At 38.5% G+C, this 13,116-nt stretch overlaps 1 protein-coding gene across 1 annotated transcript in view; it reads right to left on the bottom strand.

The window, feature by feature from the left end:
* TMEFF2 (transmembrane protein with EGF like and two follistatin like domains 2) overlaps positions 1-13,116 on the bottom strand; it is a 1,048,378-nt gene that overhangs the window by 34,962 nt on the left and 1,000,300 nt on the right. Inside the window, exon 9 of the mRNA XM_073647876.1 lies at positions 9,563-9,721. Within this exon, the coding sequence (XP_073503977.1) occupies positions 9,563-9,721 (159 nt within the window). The remainder of the gene's footprint in view (positions 1-9,562; positions 9,722-13,116) is intronic.

Here is a 13,116-nt window from a genome sequence, read left to right as displayed (position 1 = left end):
AATGTCTGTAATGTGCTGCGGAATTATTGGTGCTTTATAAGTCAGTGAAATAAATAAAAATAAATAAATAAACTTTGTAGGCTAAAGTAAACCAATTAACAAATGGTATAAAATTAGACCAGACAGTATTAAAATGCACCAGATTTATAAATCAGAATGAAATCCTTTGATAAATTTGCCACTTTTTAAGACTCTATAGTATAAGTTTTCATTGTCTAAAGGTTCAGTAAGACAGACAATGCAAACATGTAAAATTTGACTCAAATTCAATTTGCATCAAATTGATTTGAACATTTCTAGTGCTGTAAGTACTGTATATACAGCGGACAAAATAAGTATTGAACACGTCATCAATTTTCTAAGTAAATATATTTCTCTACAGGTGGCATTGCCATGAAATTCTCACCAGATGTCGCTAACAAGCCATCCAATCCACACGGACAAAGAAATGAAACCATAGATGTCCATAAATTAAGTTATATGTGAAAATGAGAAATTACACAGGGAAAAAGTATTGAACACATGAAGAACGGGAGGTGCAAAAAGTTATGGAAAGTCATGACACATGTTTTATACCGACGTGTGAAGAGGACCTTAAGGTACCATCACACTTAGCGACGCTACAGCGATCCCGACAATGATACGACCTGGCAGGGATCGTTGCTCCGTCGCTACGTGGACGCTGGTGAGATGTTAAACATTCAGATCTTCCCAACGACGCAGCAATGATATGGAGACCCGTAGCGACCTGTAAAACGATGCAACGCAAATGCACGCCTATGTGTCTCAGTTCTGAGTCGCCATCGAGGTCGTTGGTAAGGTGTCAAACACACCGATGCATGCTACTCAGCCGGGCTTCAACGATCAAAGAAATGTCCAGACCATTCTGACACGACCAGCGATCTCACAGCAGGGGCCTGGTCGCTGCTACGTGTCAAACGTAGCGAGATCGCTGCTGAGGTCGCTGTTGCGTCACAAAACTTGTGACTCAGCAGCGATCTCGCTTAGTGTGACGGGGGCTTTAGGCTAAGCAGAATTGACAGCCAGCACAGTGAGGTGTCAGGTTACATCTCCCATTATACTGTATGGAGAAGAGCTGAGGAGAAGAATTTAAGATGACTCAGCACAGTGAGATATCAGGCAGACACAGGCAAGACAAGCTGATAATGCTGCAGCTTCAAGCAAATTAATTTTACTATAATGTTGAATTGCTGTGAATACAAATGTCCTCCATGCAGCTACTTTCATGTAATAGCCAGAAAGACAGTTATTAGTCACGTACACATTACACGACAGTTTATTCTAAAAAGTTACCTAAAATGACAGTTATATGTATATTTATTATTTACACATTTTTATTCTATATTGATTCATTATAGCAACATGGAAAATCCATTTAAGAGCAAATTGTTTTGTAGTTCAAATGATGTACTTCAGAAATTATCTTTTTTGCCTATTTTCCACATCATCAGCTAGCACATGGAAGAGAACATGGTGGCCATACAGGAATATTACTGTGATTTATGCTTAGTTTTTAACAAGCTTTTTCGCTTCATATACTATAGTAAACCTTTTACAGATTATACATTTAATGTAACTAGCTGAACCATTCCTTGCGCTTCTTTTTCCTTTTGGAATGAGTACTCAGAGCTCCTTCTTGCTTAAACAGTTTTATAGCAATTTTGTTCCTACCCATAGAAGAAAACTAATAAAAGACATTTATAGTATAATATAATGAAGGTTAAACCCATAAACCATGGGTAAACGCATGGCATTTAAAACCTTTCACATTAAAAATATTTATGCTGCTCTTTTTTCTAAATCCAGCCACATTAGTAACAAAAGACATAAAGCTCACAGATAAGGCTGCAATGCCACCTACTTGCTCAGGGCTGAAGTATGGAATAGCAATCTGAAAATTATCAGCTTCCAAGTGAGACATATTTCAGATATCTGCTTCTACTTAAAACACACACACAGCCAGAAAAAAATGGGAAAAGAGAGATAAAGTGAGAGACAAAGACAAAAAAGATAGACAGAGAGAGTGACAAAGAGATAAAGAGATAGAACGAGAGAGAGGGAGATAGAAGGCACAGAGAAATAAAGCTAGAGGAATAGAGATTTGCTCTATTTCTCTTGCTTTAGAGAAAGTAAGTGTGAAGCACCCCACACACAGCAGCACATCGGGACGGGGACACATTTTGTCTGCAGGGTGCCGGAGCGAGAAGCAGCAGAAGCTCGCCCAGGACTACCTCGCTCAGGCACCTTACATATATTAGACCAGACATTGCTATTTTTGCAACTAAAACAAAATCCTGAATCCAAGGCATTGTAGCAGAAAGCATGCCTCCTGAATTGTAAAACAGGCAAACCATTTCTTAACATCCTAAAGAAAGATCTCCATTATCCGGGAATTTAAACACAACTGTCTACCTCCTAAGTTGTGCGCGCTTTTCTATTTTATTAATATTATTCTTTTACTCAATTCATTGTTGTAATAATCCAATATTAGACTTGTACACATGACACCTAAATACATTGGCCTACTGCAGGTGCTTGCTTTTCAGATATACCATATTTTTTGGACTATAAGATGCACTGGACCATAAGACGCACCCAGGTTTTAGAGGTGGAAAATAGGGTAAAAAAAACGTTTGTAGCAAAAAATGTGGTAAAATATACTATAACTCCTAGAATGTCCTTCAGCTCCTATGGCATGCTGGGAGTTATAGTTCACCCTACATTTATTTCATGTGGGTTCTCTGAGGAGAACTATAACTCCCAGCATGCCCTGCAGCTTCTATGGCATGCTGGGAGTTATAGTTCACCCTACATTTATTTCATGTGGGTTCTCTGAGGAGAACTATAACTCCCTGCATGCCCTGCAGCTTCTATGATGGCATGCTGGGAGTTATAGTTAACCCTACATTTAATTCATGTGGTTTCCCTGAGGAGAATTATAACTCCCAGCATGTCCTGCAGCTTCTATGGCATGCTAGGAGTTATAGTTCATCACAGAGGTAGTGTTTTGCTGTATGTGCTTTAACTACGGTAATGCTTGCCTCACTGTTTCTTGTTTGGAGAGAGCGGGGTCGCACTGCAGGGAGAGGATCATCAGGGATCAACGGCGATGTTAGATACAAAAGAGGCTTTTGTATCATCACTGCAGCATGTGATCTGGCCCGTGACCACCCACTAACTCCTGTCTACCACTGCCATAGTGAATTCACAACAGCGCAGTTGGATTCACTATGACAGCTCCATAGGGCTAGGCAAGGAGAGGTATCACACAGCAAAATCAGCGGTGCTGCCATTAATGCACTTATGCTGCGTTACACAGGAGTTAGTAGGCTGCCTCTTTTGTATCGTCACTGCAGCATGTGATCTGGCCCAGGACCGCTCACTTTCTCCTGTGTAAAGCAGAGTAAGTGCATTAATGGAAGCACCGCTGATTTTGCTGTGTGTGATACCTCTCCCTGCCCTGCCACCCGCTACCTGCAGTACGACCACACTCAATTACCGCCACTGCCGCCTCCGCCCGACACCACCACAGAAAGCACCATAATATCTACATTTTGACTACATTCGGACAATAAGACCCAACCCCTTTTCCCCAAAAAATTTTGAGGGAAAAAAGTGCATCTTATGGTCCAAAAAATACGGGAACACTTCCTAGCTTTTCTTGTCCAGTCTAATTTTGTAAATCACATTTTTCAGTCTTTATATAAAGGTCACATTATAGTTTTTGAATACCTGTACTAATTGTCCAATTTATCAACCATACAACATACACCTCATAACCATTCCACATTTTTTCCCAACATGTTCATTTCCAACCATGAACCTACGTGTAGCTACTTCACTACATAGAATTTTAGGGATAAAGTCTAGTGTGAAAACACACCAGATTCATCTCGTCACATATTGTTTAGGAATTACATCACTCCATGAGTCCAAGGAATGGCATCACCTGCTCATGTGGGGCAAGCAAACTGAGCAGCACGATCAGAAAGGCTCAAGCTATCCTCCTTCCTCTCCTCATGATTGTCTTTCTAGCAACCAGTCAGCACCTGCAAGTACTGCCTTGTCATTGTCATTAGCCCCATCACCATCCTCATCTATGGTTTTTCATACATGTACTATCTCCATTGCATCATCAATTCTTTTTTTGGGTTCCCAAGAAACATTATTTCAGTCTTCCAATTACATGGAAATTGTACTCCCACATATCCAAGTTTACCACCTTTATACCATTATACTGCCTTTTGCCAAATAATTGTGTGCACTTCAGCTCAATTATTTATTGTACTATAAAGTGCAGACTTTCATTCATCTACAATTAATGATTAAATTGGCCATACTGTCTGAAGTCTGTTTGCTGCACTGCTTTGCTGCCACTAGTGCTGATGGCACATGCTCAGTTGAGCATTTAACTCCTGTGAATAATGTAATCTATACTGTATTACGCCTGCTGCCAGGGCTGACATTGCTGCCCCTACAGTGCCAGACATCTCCTGCCATGCCCTATTCTAATTATTTACTGTGCCTCTTTTGCCATTGTCAAAGCTATGTCAGCCACATACAGTGGTGGCCAAAAGTATTGGCACCCCTGCAATTCTGTCAGTTAATACTCAGTTTCTTCCTGAAAATGATTGCAATCACAAATTCTTTGGTATTATTATCTTCATTTAATTTGTCTTCAATGAAAAAAACACAAAAAGAATTGTCCTAAAGCCAAATTGGATACAATTCCACACCAAACCTAAAAAAGGGGGTGGACAAAAGTATTGGCACTGTTTGAAAAATCATGTGATGCTTCTCTAATTCGTGTAATTAACAGCACCTGTAACTGTCTGAGGACTTGAGAAACTAAATTGTGAGGAAGCGTGAGCAATCTCAAGGCTACAAGTCCATCTCCAAAGACCTGAATGTTCCCGTGTCTTCCGTGCGCAGTGTCATCAAGAAGTTTAAAGCCCATGGCACTGTGGTTAACCTCCCTAGATGTGGACGGAAAAGAAAAATTGACGAGAGATTTCAACGCAAGATTGTGCGGATGGTGGATAAAGAACCTCGACTAACATCCAAACAAGTTCAAGCTGCCCTGCAGTCCGAAGGTACAACAGTGTCAACCTGTACTATCCGTCGGCGTCTGAAAGAAAAGGGACTGTATGGTAGGATACCCAGGAAGACCCCACTTCTTACCCCGAGACATAAAAAAGCCAGGCTGGAGTTTGCCAAAACTTACCTGAGAAAGCCTAAAACGTTTTGGAAGAATGTTCTCTGGTCAGATGAGACAAAAGTAGAGCTTTATGGGAAAAAGCATCAACATAGAGTGTACAGGAAAAAAAAAGAGGCATTCAAAGAAAAGAACACGGTCCCTACAGTCAAACATGGTGGAGGTTCCCTGATGCTTTGGGGTTGCTTTGCTGCCTCTGGCACTGGACTGCTTGACCGTGTGCATGGCATTATGTAGTCTGAAGACTACCAACAAATTTTGCAGCATAATGTAGGGCCCAGAGTGAGAAAGCTGGTTCTCCCTCAGAAGTCATGGGTCTTCCAGCAGGACAATGACCCAAAACACACTTCCAAAAGCACTATAAAATGGTTTGAGAGAAAGCACTGCAGACTTCTAAGGTGGCCAGCAATGAGTCCAGACCTGAATCCCATAGAACACCTGTGGAGAGATCTCAAAATGGCAGTTTGGAGAAGGCACCCTTCAAATATCAGGGACCTGGAGCAGTTAGCCAAAGAAGAATGGTCTACAATTCCAGCAAAGCATTGTAAGAAACTCATTGATGGTTAGCGGAAGCCGTTGTTCACAGTTATTTTGGCTAAAGGTTGTGCAACCAAGTATTAGGCTGAGGGTGCCAATACTTTTGTCTGGCCCATTTTTGGAGTTTTGTGTGAAATGATCAATGATTTGATTTTTGTTTCATTCTCTTTTGTGTTTTTTCCTTGCAAGCAAATTAAATGAAGATAATAATACCAAAGAATTTGTGATTGCAATCATTTTCAGGAAGAAACTGAGTATTATCTGACAGAATTGCAGGGGTGCCAATACTTTTGGCCACCACTGTATATACTGGATGCCCACTGTGTTTTATAGTGTTGGTTAGTTTATAGTAATAGATTGTAATCCTCATGAAAAATGTACTCTCTTGAGAAAACACAAACATGAAAAAACTCCCAAACTAAGGTTAATTTTTTTAAAAGACTTGGTGACAAGCCATTGCTTCTTCACTTTAAAAACAGCAAGCCTTTTCCTGCTCCCCCAAAAAAAGGATAATTTTGGATGGCTTGATAAAAAGCCTTTATAATTTCTTAATCATTTTGTGAACAGCAAAAATCTTGTGGCACATCCTAAAATGGTTTAAATTTTTTCACTCCTGGTTGAGAAGCTATTAATCTCATTCAAAACAGTACACCCATTTTGTCTCCATATATAAAGGGATACTTTTTGGTTTGATTGTGAAAAAGCTATTGATTTTTTGTTTAGCAATGAAAAAAGTTCCTAAAACTCCTTAAATAGGAATAACTACTGCATGTCACATGTGAAAAAGCCATGGCTTCTTCAGTTTACACTCCCTGTGTATAAACACCAACAGGGCAGACACAACCGCCCCCAAAATAGGAACATTTTTGGACCTTTTATACAATATTAATAGCTAAAAATGTCTGATAATGCAATATGATTTGTATATGCTGCTGTTGAACATCCATTTTACCCTAGCCTGATAGGTTGAGGTCAAGTGGTTATTAATAAGGCATTACAGAGCTCAATACACACCTAGCAGACCACAGGCTGTTAGTCACATATTTTATTGGAAATTGTATGTAGGATTCACAGCAAATTTATTTGATGCAAATCAAATTTTTCTGTAAAATTTTGCAAAGCAGGAATATTAGAATTTCAATATACCCACTTATCTCTACTCTAAATATCCATAACGAGTTGGATGGTTGGCTACATAATCAGTGGGAGGGGGCTGCTCAGGCTTGTACATTAGGGATAATGACAGATTTTAACTTTTTAATTTCCAAGATATTGGTTACTGCTATGGCTCTGCTTCAAATGCAAAGGGGTGAAAATTTAGCTTGCTGAAGGATGATTTCATTGGCCAGTTTGTGTAACACCTAACAAGAGGTCATGTTCTTTTTGTAGCTTTTTATTTCTAACAATGCAGAACTTGTTTTAAATGTCACTCTTTGTGAAAACCTTGGTACCACATTATAATTTTATTTTGCTTCATTTGTCAAAAACATACTTGGTCATGGACTACAAAAAGGCCAATATTCCCAGGTTGAAAGCTGCACTTTAAGGCATTGACTGGGTGCAGCCACTGATATATAAGACTCTGGCTGCTTACTCTCTGGTCTTTTTATTTCCATTGTCGGGCATGCCAGATCTCTAACCTCTTCAAAATAGGCCAGAACTTCGAGCTGCATACAGCTGCACGTCATTAGCTTGTGAAGACGAGGCAACCTTATGATATGCAGTGAGCTCCAGACTGGATGCAACCGGGAGTCCTAGGCTACAGGAAAAAGAGCCCAGAGATGTGGCACAAGATGGTGGAAAGAAGAAGACCAGACAGCAGATGGAAAAAAACAGCAGTTACGTGAGTAAATAAGGTTTTTGTTTTTTTTAACATCTAATGCTCAGAACCACGTGTAGCAAGTAAGTCAGATCTACAAAAAAAATAAGGTCTGCACAGGTGGTTCCCCTAAATAATAGTAATGGAGCACTGGTCACTGATTATCAAGAGAAAACAGAATTACTGAATGGGTTCTTAATCTCTCTCTCGGTGGTTGTAGTCGATTCCATTACTCATAAAAAGGAGTTGCCAGCAGACTTTTGGACTCATAACTAAAGATATTGCTGAAATGGTGTTTTAAAGCTGATTAAAATTATACCTTTCTTGAAGAGGAATATAACACTTATCAGATGCTTTTGATTCATTAGGAGGTTTTTGCCTTGAATGATTCAGGTGCCTCAGACTCTAACAAACCCCCTCATCAAGATCAAGATTGTCAATGGCGGATTTGATGAATAAATTCCACAGTTTTTTCAAAGTTTGCAAAGGCATTTGATACCTTCCCACACAGATGCGAAACTGGTCAATTAAGATCTAAAGGCTTAGACGGTAATGTTTGTATTTGAATCGCAAACTAGCTTAAAGATCTTACCCAGAAGGTTGTGGTATATGACTATGAATGGTCTCCGGTTATAAATGGTATAACCCAAGGTTCAGTGCTTGGTCCGCTATTATTATTTATCAATGATATAGAAGATGAGATTATAGTGTTCTTTGTATTTTACAGTTTACACCAAAGTATGTAATGTAGTGCAGTTTATGGAAGATGTTCAGAAGTCGCAGGCTTACTTCAACAAGCTAAGTGTTTTGGCATCTATGCTACATAGTTACATAGGTCGAATAAAGGCCTAGGTCCATCAAGTTCAACCTTCATCCAGATAAGGTTCAATGTGAAGATAAAAGATAAAGTAAATGTAAATGTAAAGTTACGCACCTGGGCAATAATAATATGCAGGCATTATATGGTCTAGGTGGAGAAAAACTAGGAGAGTCACTTATAGAGATGGATCGAGTTGCATTTGTAAATCATTGACTGAATAATAACATGCAATATCAATCGGCAGCTTCTAAGGCCAGCGTGATAGTGTCATGTATTAAAAAGGAACAGACTCATGGGACAGGGATATAATACTATCAATTTACAAAGCATTAATGTGACCTTATCTGGAATATGCAGCTCACTTCTGGGTACCAGATCATAGAAAGGATGCCCTAGAATTAGAAAAGGTACAAATAAGAGCCATAAAACCTTTAAAGGGCATGGATGATCTTAGTCCATAAGGAGAGACATGATTAATTTGTACATTGGCATAAATGAACAATACAAAAAGTATGGTCAAAAGCTGTTTCATGTAAAAACCCCTTTAAAAATCAAGGGGATACTCTCTCTGTCTACAAAAAGAACATTTCTGTCTCCCAAGGAGACAAGTCTTCTCCATAAGGACCATTACTCATTAGAATAATGTACCTTAAGAACTGGTCACATCGGCAAACATTTATGTTATTAATAAAAGGCTTAGATGCTTTTTTAGAAGAAAATATAATAGTGGCTTTTGTAAATGTGTAAAGATATTTTCTGAATGTTTGGTCCAGTGGAATGACTGTAGGAAGAAAAAATAGCTTTTCTTAGAGTGGACTGTATCATGCATTGTTGTTGTATATGAGCTTCTTACTGTTGGCTGTTCCCATCCCTTGGTTGAACCTAATGGACATTTGTCTTTTTTCAACCTTATTAACAATGTAACTAATTCTCTAAACGACACCATGAAAAGGGCTTCAGGTGTACTTCAACACATTGATTTATATATTAGGATTGTACCATTTCTACATACTAAAATGAACTAGCAAATTAAAACACTAGGAGCAACAGGCGTCTTTCGTTTTTTTCATGTTTTTATTGTGCTTCCTCAATTCTTAGTGTAGATCATCTTCTGTCATATATAATATTATTTCAACCAAATATTACTAACCTTGTTATACAAAGCACTACAACGCAGATGATGGCAATCTGAATTGTACCAATCACTGCTGCTATTAAGACATACTGGAAACGTACAGGGCCTGGAACTACGTATAATACATTAAAGTCCTTCTTTTCACACTTTGATCCACTGTATCCCGCATCACACCTACGGAGAAAAATACAAGTATTAGTGCATATGATCAAATTCATAATACTCACATCATTTTCTGAGCTACAAAAAATAAAATTTAATAATATACACATACAATATATTATACAAATAATAACATATTTGTCTGAGTATCAGTTGCACCAAATTATCAGACACAATGGAAAATAGGAAAAAAAATACATTAATTAAAGTTTTCCTTGGTGGTCTAAGAAAGTTGTGGAGTTATTGCTAACTTTGGTGACCTCTTTTCTGTCTGTTCTAGGATAGAAGTTGGGGTTAACATTTATTCCATAGTGCATTGGAGCTAAATTTAGTGAATGTGCACAGACCCACCCTAGAAGTTGCAAAAATATTAAATCTTTGCAGCAGTAGACCATATGTTATCTTGAAAAAAAATTACAGCAGATTTGTCACCAGATTTCACAATACAGACTGTATACTTTATTAACGAGATCTCGCACACCTCATATGGTTGGGATCCTTGTCAGAATTGTTGTACAACCCCTGGCAAAAATTATGGAATCACCGGGCTCGGAGGATGTTCATTCAGTTGTTTAATGTTGTTGAAAAAAAGCAGATCACAGACATGGTACAAAACTAAAGTCATTTCAAATGGCAACTTTAGGGCTTTAAGAAACACTAAAAGAAATCAAGATAAAAAATATCGTACTCAGTAAGGGTAATTTTTTTCTGACCAAGCAGAGGGAAAAAATTATGGAATCACTCAATTCTGAGAAAAATTATGGAATCATCCCTGTAAATTTTAATTTCCAAAACTAGCACCTGCATCAAATTAGATCTGCTCGTTAGTCTGCATCTAAAAAGGAGTGATCACACCTTGGAGAGCTGTTGCACCAAGTGGACTGACGTGAATCATGGCTCCAACACGAGAGATGTCAATTGAAACAAAGGAGAGGATTATCAAACTATTAAAAGAAGGTAAATCATCACGCAATGTTGCAAAAGATGTTGGTTGCTCACAATCAGCTGTGTCTAAAAACTGGACCAAATACAAGCAACATGGGAAGGTTTTTAAAGGCAAACATACTGGTAGACCAAGTAAGACATCAAAGGGTCAAGACCGGAATATGTCTCCATAACAGGAAATGCACAACAAAACAAATGAGGAACTAATGGGAGGAAACTGGAGTCAATGTCTGTGACTGACCTGTAAGAAACCGCCTAAAGGAAATGCGATTTACATACAAAAAAGCTAAACAAAAGCCATCATTAACACCTTAACAAAAAAAAAACAAGGTTACAATGGGCTAAGGAAAAGCAATCGTGGACTGTAGATGACTGGATGAAAGTCATATTCAGTGATGAATCGCGAATCTGCATTGGGCAAGGTGATGATGCTGGAACTTTTGCTTGGTGCCATTCCAATGAGATTTATAAAGATGACTGCATGAAGAGAACATGCAAATTTCCAGTCATTGATGATAAGGGGCTGCATGTCAGGTAAAGGCACTGGGGAGATGGCTGTCATTACATCTTCGATAAATGCCCAAGTTTACATTGATATTTTGGACAGTTTTCTTATCCTATCAATTGAAAGGATGTTTGGGGATGATGACATAATTTTTCAAGAGGATAATGCATCCTGCCATAGAGCAAAAACTGTGAAAACATTCCTTGAAAGTAGACACATAAGGTTAATGTCATGGCATGCAAATAGTCCAGATCTCAATCCAATTGAAAATCTTTGGTGGAAGTTGAAGAAAATGGTCCATGACAAGGCTCCGACCTGCAAAGCTGATCTGGCAACGGCAATCAGAGAAAGTTGGAGCCAGATTGGCGAAGAGTACTATTTGTCACTCATTAAGTCCATGCCTAAGAGACTGCAAGCTGTTATTAAAGCCAGAGGTGGTGCAACAAAATACTAGTGATTTATTGGAATGTTCTTTTGTGTGTTTGTTTTTCATGATTCCATAATTTTTTCCTCAGAATTGAGTGATTCTATAATTTTTTCCCTCTCCTTGGTCTGAAAAAAATAACCCTTACCGAGTACCACATTTTTTATCTTGATTTCTTTTAGTGTTTCTTAAAGCCCTAAAGTTGCCATTTGAAATGACTTTAGTTTTGTGCTATGTCTGTGATCTGCTTTTTTTCAACAACATTAAACAACTGAATGAACATCCTCCGAGCCCGGTGATTCCATAATTTTTGCCAGGGGTTGTAAGTTACTGATAAAAAAATTAACATCTTATAAGTAACAAATACATTACTTTTATAAGTAGTAAAAGATCTGATTTAAAAGGGTATTCCCATCTCCGAGATCCTATCCCAATATGCAGTGGGTGTAATAATAATATTACCAATTATCTCCAATTAAAAATATAGTATAGTTCTTCTGATTCACTATATCACTTATCCAATATGCAGGCATTGCAGTAGCTTAGGTATCCAAATCATAATTTAAAGTTTTCTGCTAATTAGAATTTGGTGCACAAGGGCCGGACTGTGGTCTTTTCCTCCCTGTCTGACACCCCGGCCCCTCTGCCTGCCTTTGGTCTATGAATGACTTGCCTCTTCTGTGATCAATCTCTGACAGTGGCATTTAACATGGCCACGGCTAAAGGATGCCATAAGTCTCGCCCATCGGCATCCGTGTTGCATGACCGCGGGTCACCCATGGGTTGGCATGACAAACAAGGGTTTGCAGGAGACCCCTGCGGCTGTCATTGCCAGGATGCTATGAGTGCCGCCCAGCGGTCACCGCTCATAGCAAGTGAGAATTTCTGCTACCCACAGGCAATCAGATAATCACAGCTTTAGTCTCCCATGGAGACTATTGAAGCAAGTGAAATGTAAAAAAAAACTGTTTTTAAAAATATTAAAAAAATTTAAAAAATATTAAAAGTTTAAATCACCCCCCCCTTTCGCCCCTTTCAAAATAAAACAATAAAAAAATCAAATATACACATACTTGGTATCGCCGCATTCATAAATGCCCGATCTACCAATATATAAAAAAATTACTATGATCGGTTAGCGGCGTAATGAGAAAAAAAATCAAAACGCCAGAATTTAATTTTTTTGGTCGCTGCAACACTGCAATAATATGCAATAACCAGCGATCTAAACATCATATTTACCCCAAAATGGTATTAATAAAGACTTCAGCTCGGTGCGCAAAAAGTAAGCCATGACCCGGCCCCAGATCACAAAAAATGGAGACGCTACGGGTCTTGGAAAATGGTGACTTTTTTTAAACCAACTTTGGATTTGTTTTCACCACTTAAATAAAAAAGAACCTATACATGTTTGGAATCTATGAACTTGTAATGACCAGGGGAATCATAAAGGCTGGTACGTTTTACTATATAGTGAATTTGGTAAAAAACAAAACAAAGAACAACTGTGGAATTGCACTTTATTTGCAATTT

Source organism: Phyllobates terribilis, unplaced genomic scaffold (genome assembly GCF_046119375.1).
Source record: "Phyllobates terribilis strain yellow unplaced genomic scaffold, ASM4611937v1 Scaffold_9__5_contigs__length_417890890, whole genome shotgun sequence".
Taxonomy (NCBI): Eukaryota; Metazoa; Chordata; class Amphibia; order Anura; family Dendrobatidae; genus Phyllobates; species Phyllobates terribilis.
Note: the sequence above shows the minus strand (reverse complement) of the source record. Positions and strands in the feature narration are given on the sequence as shown.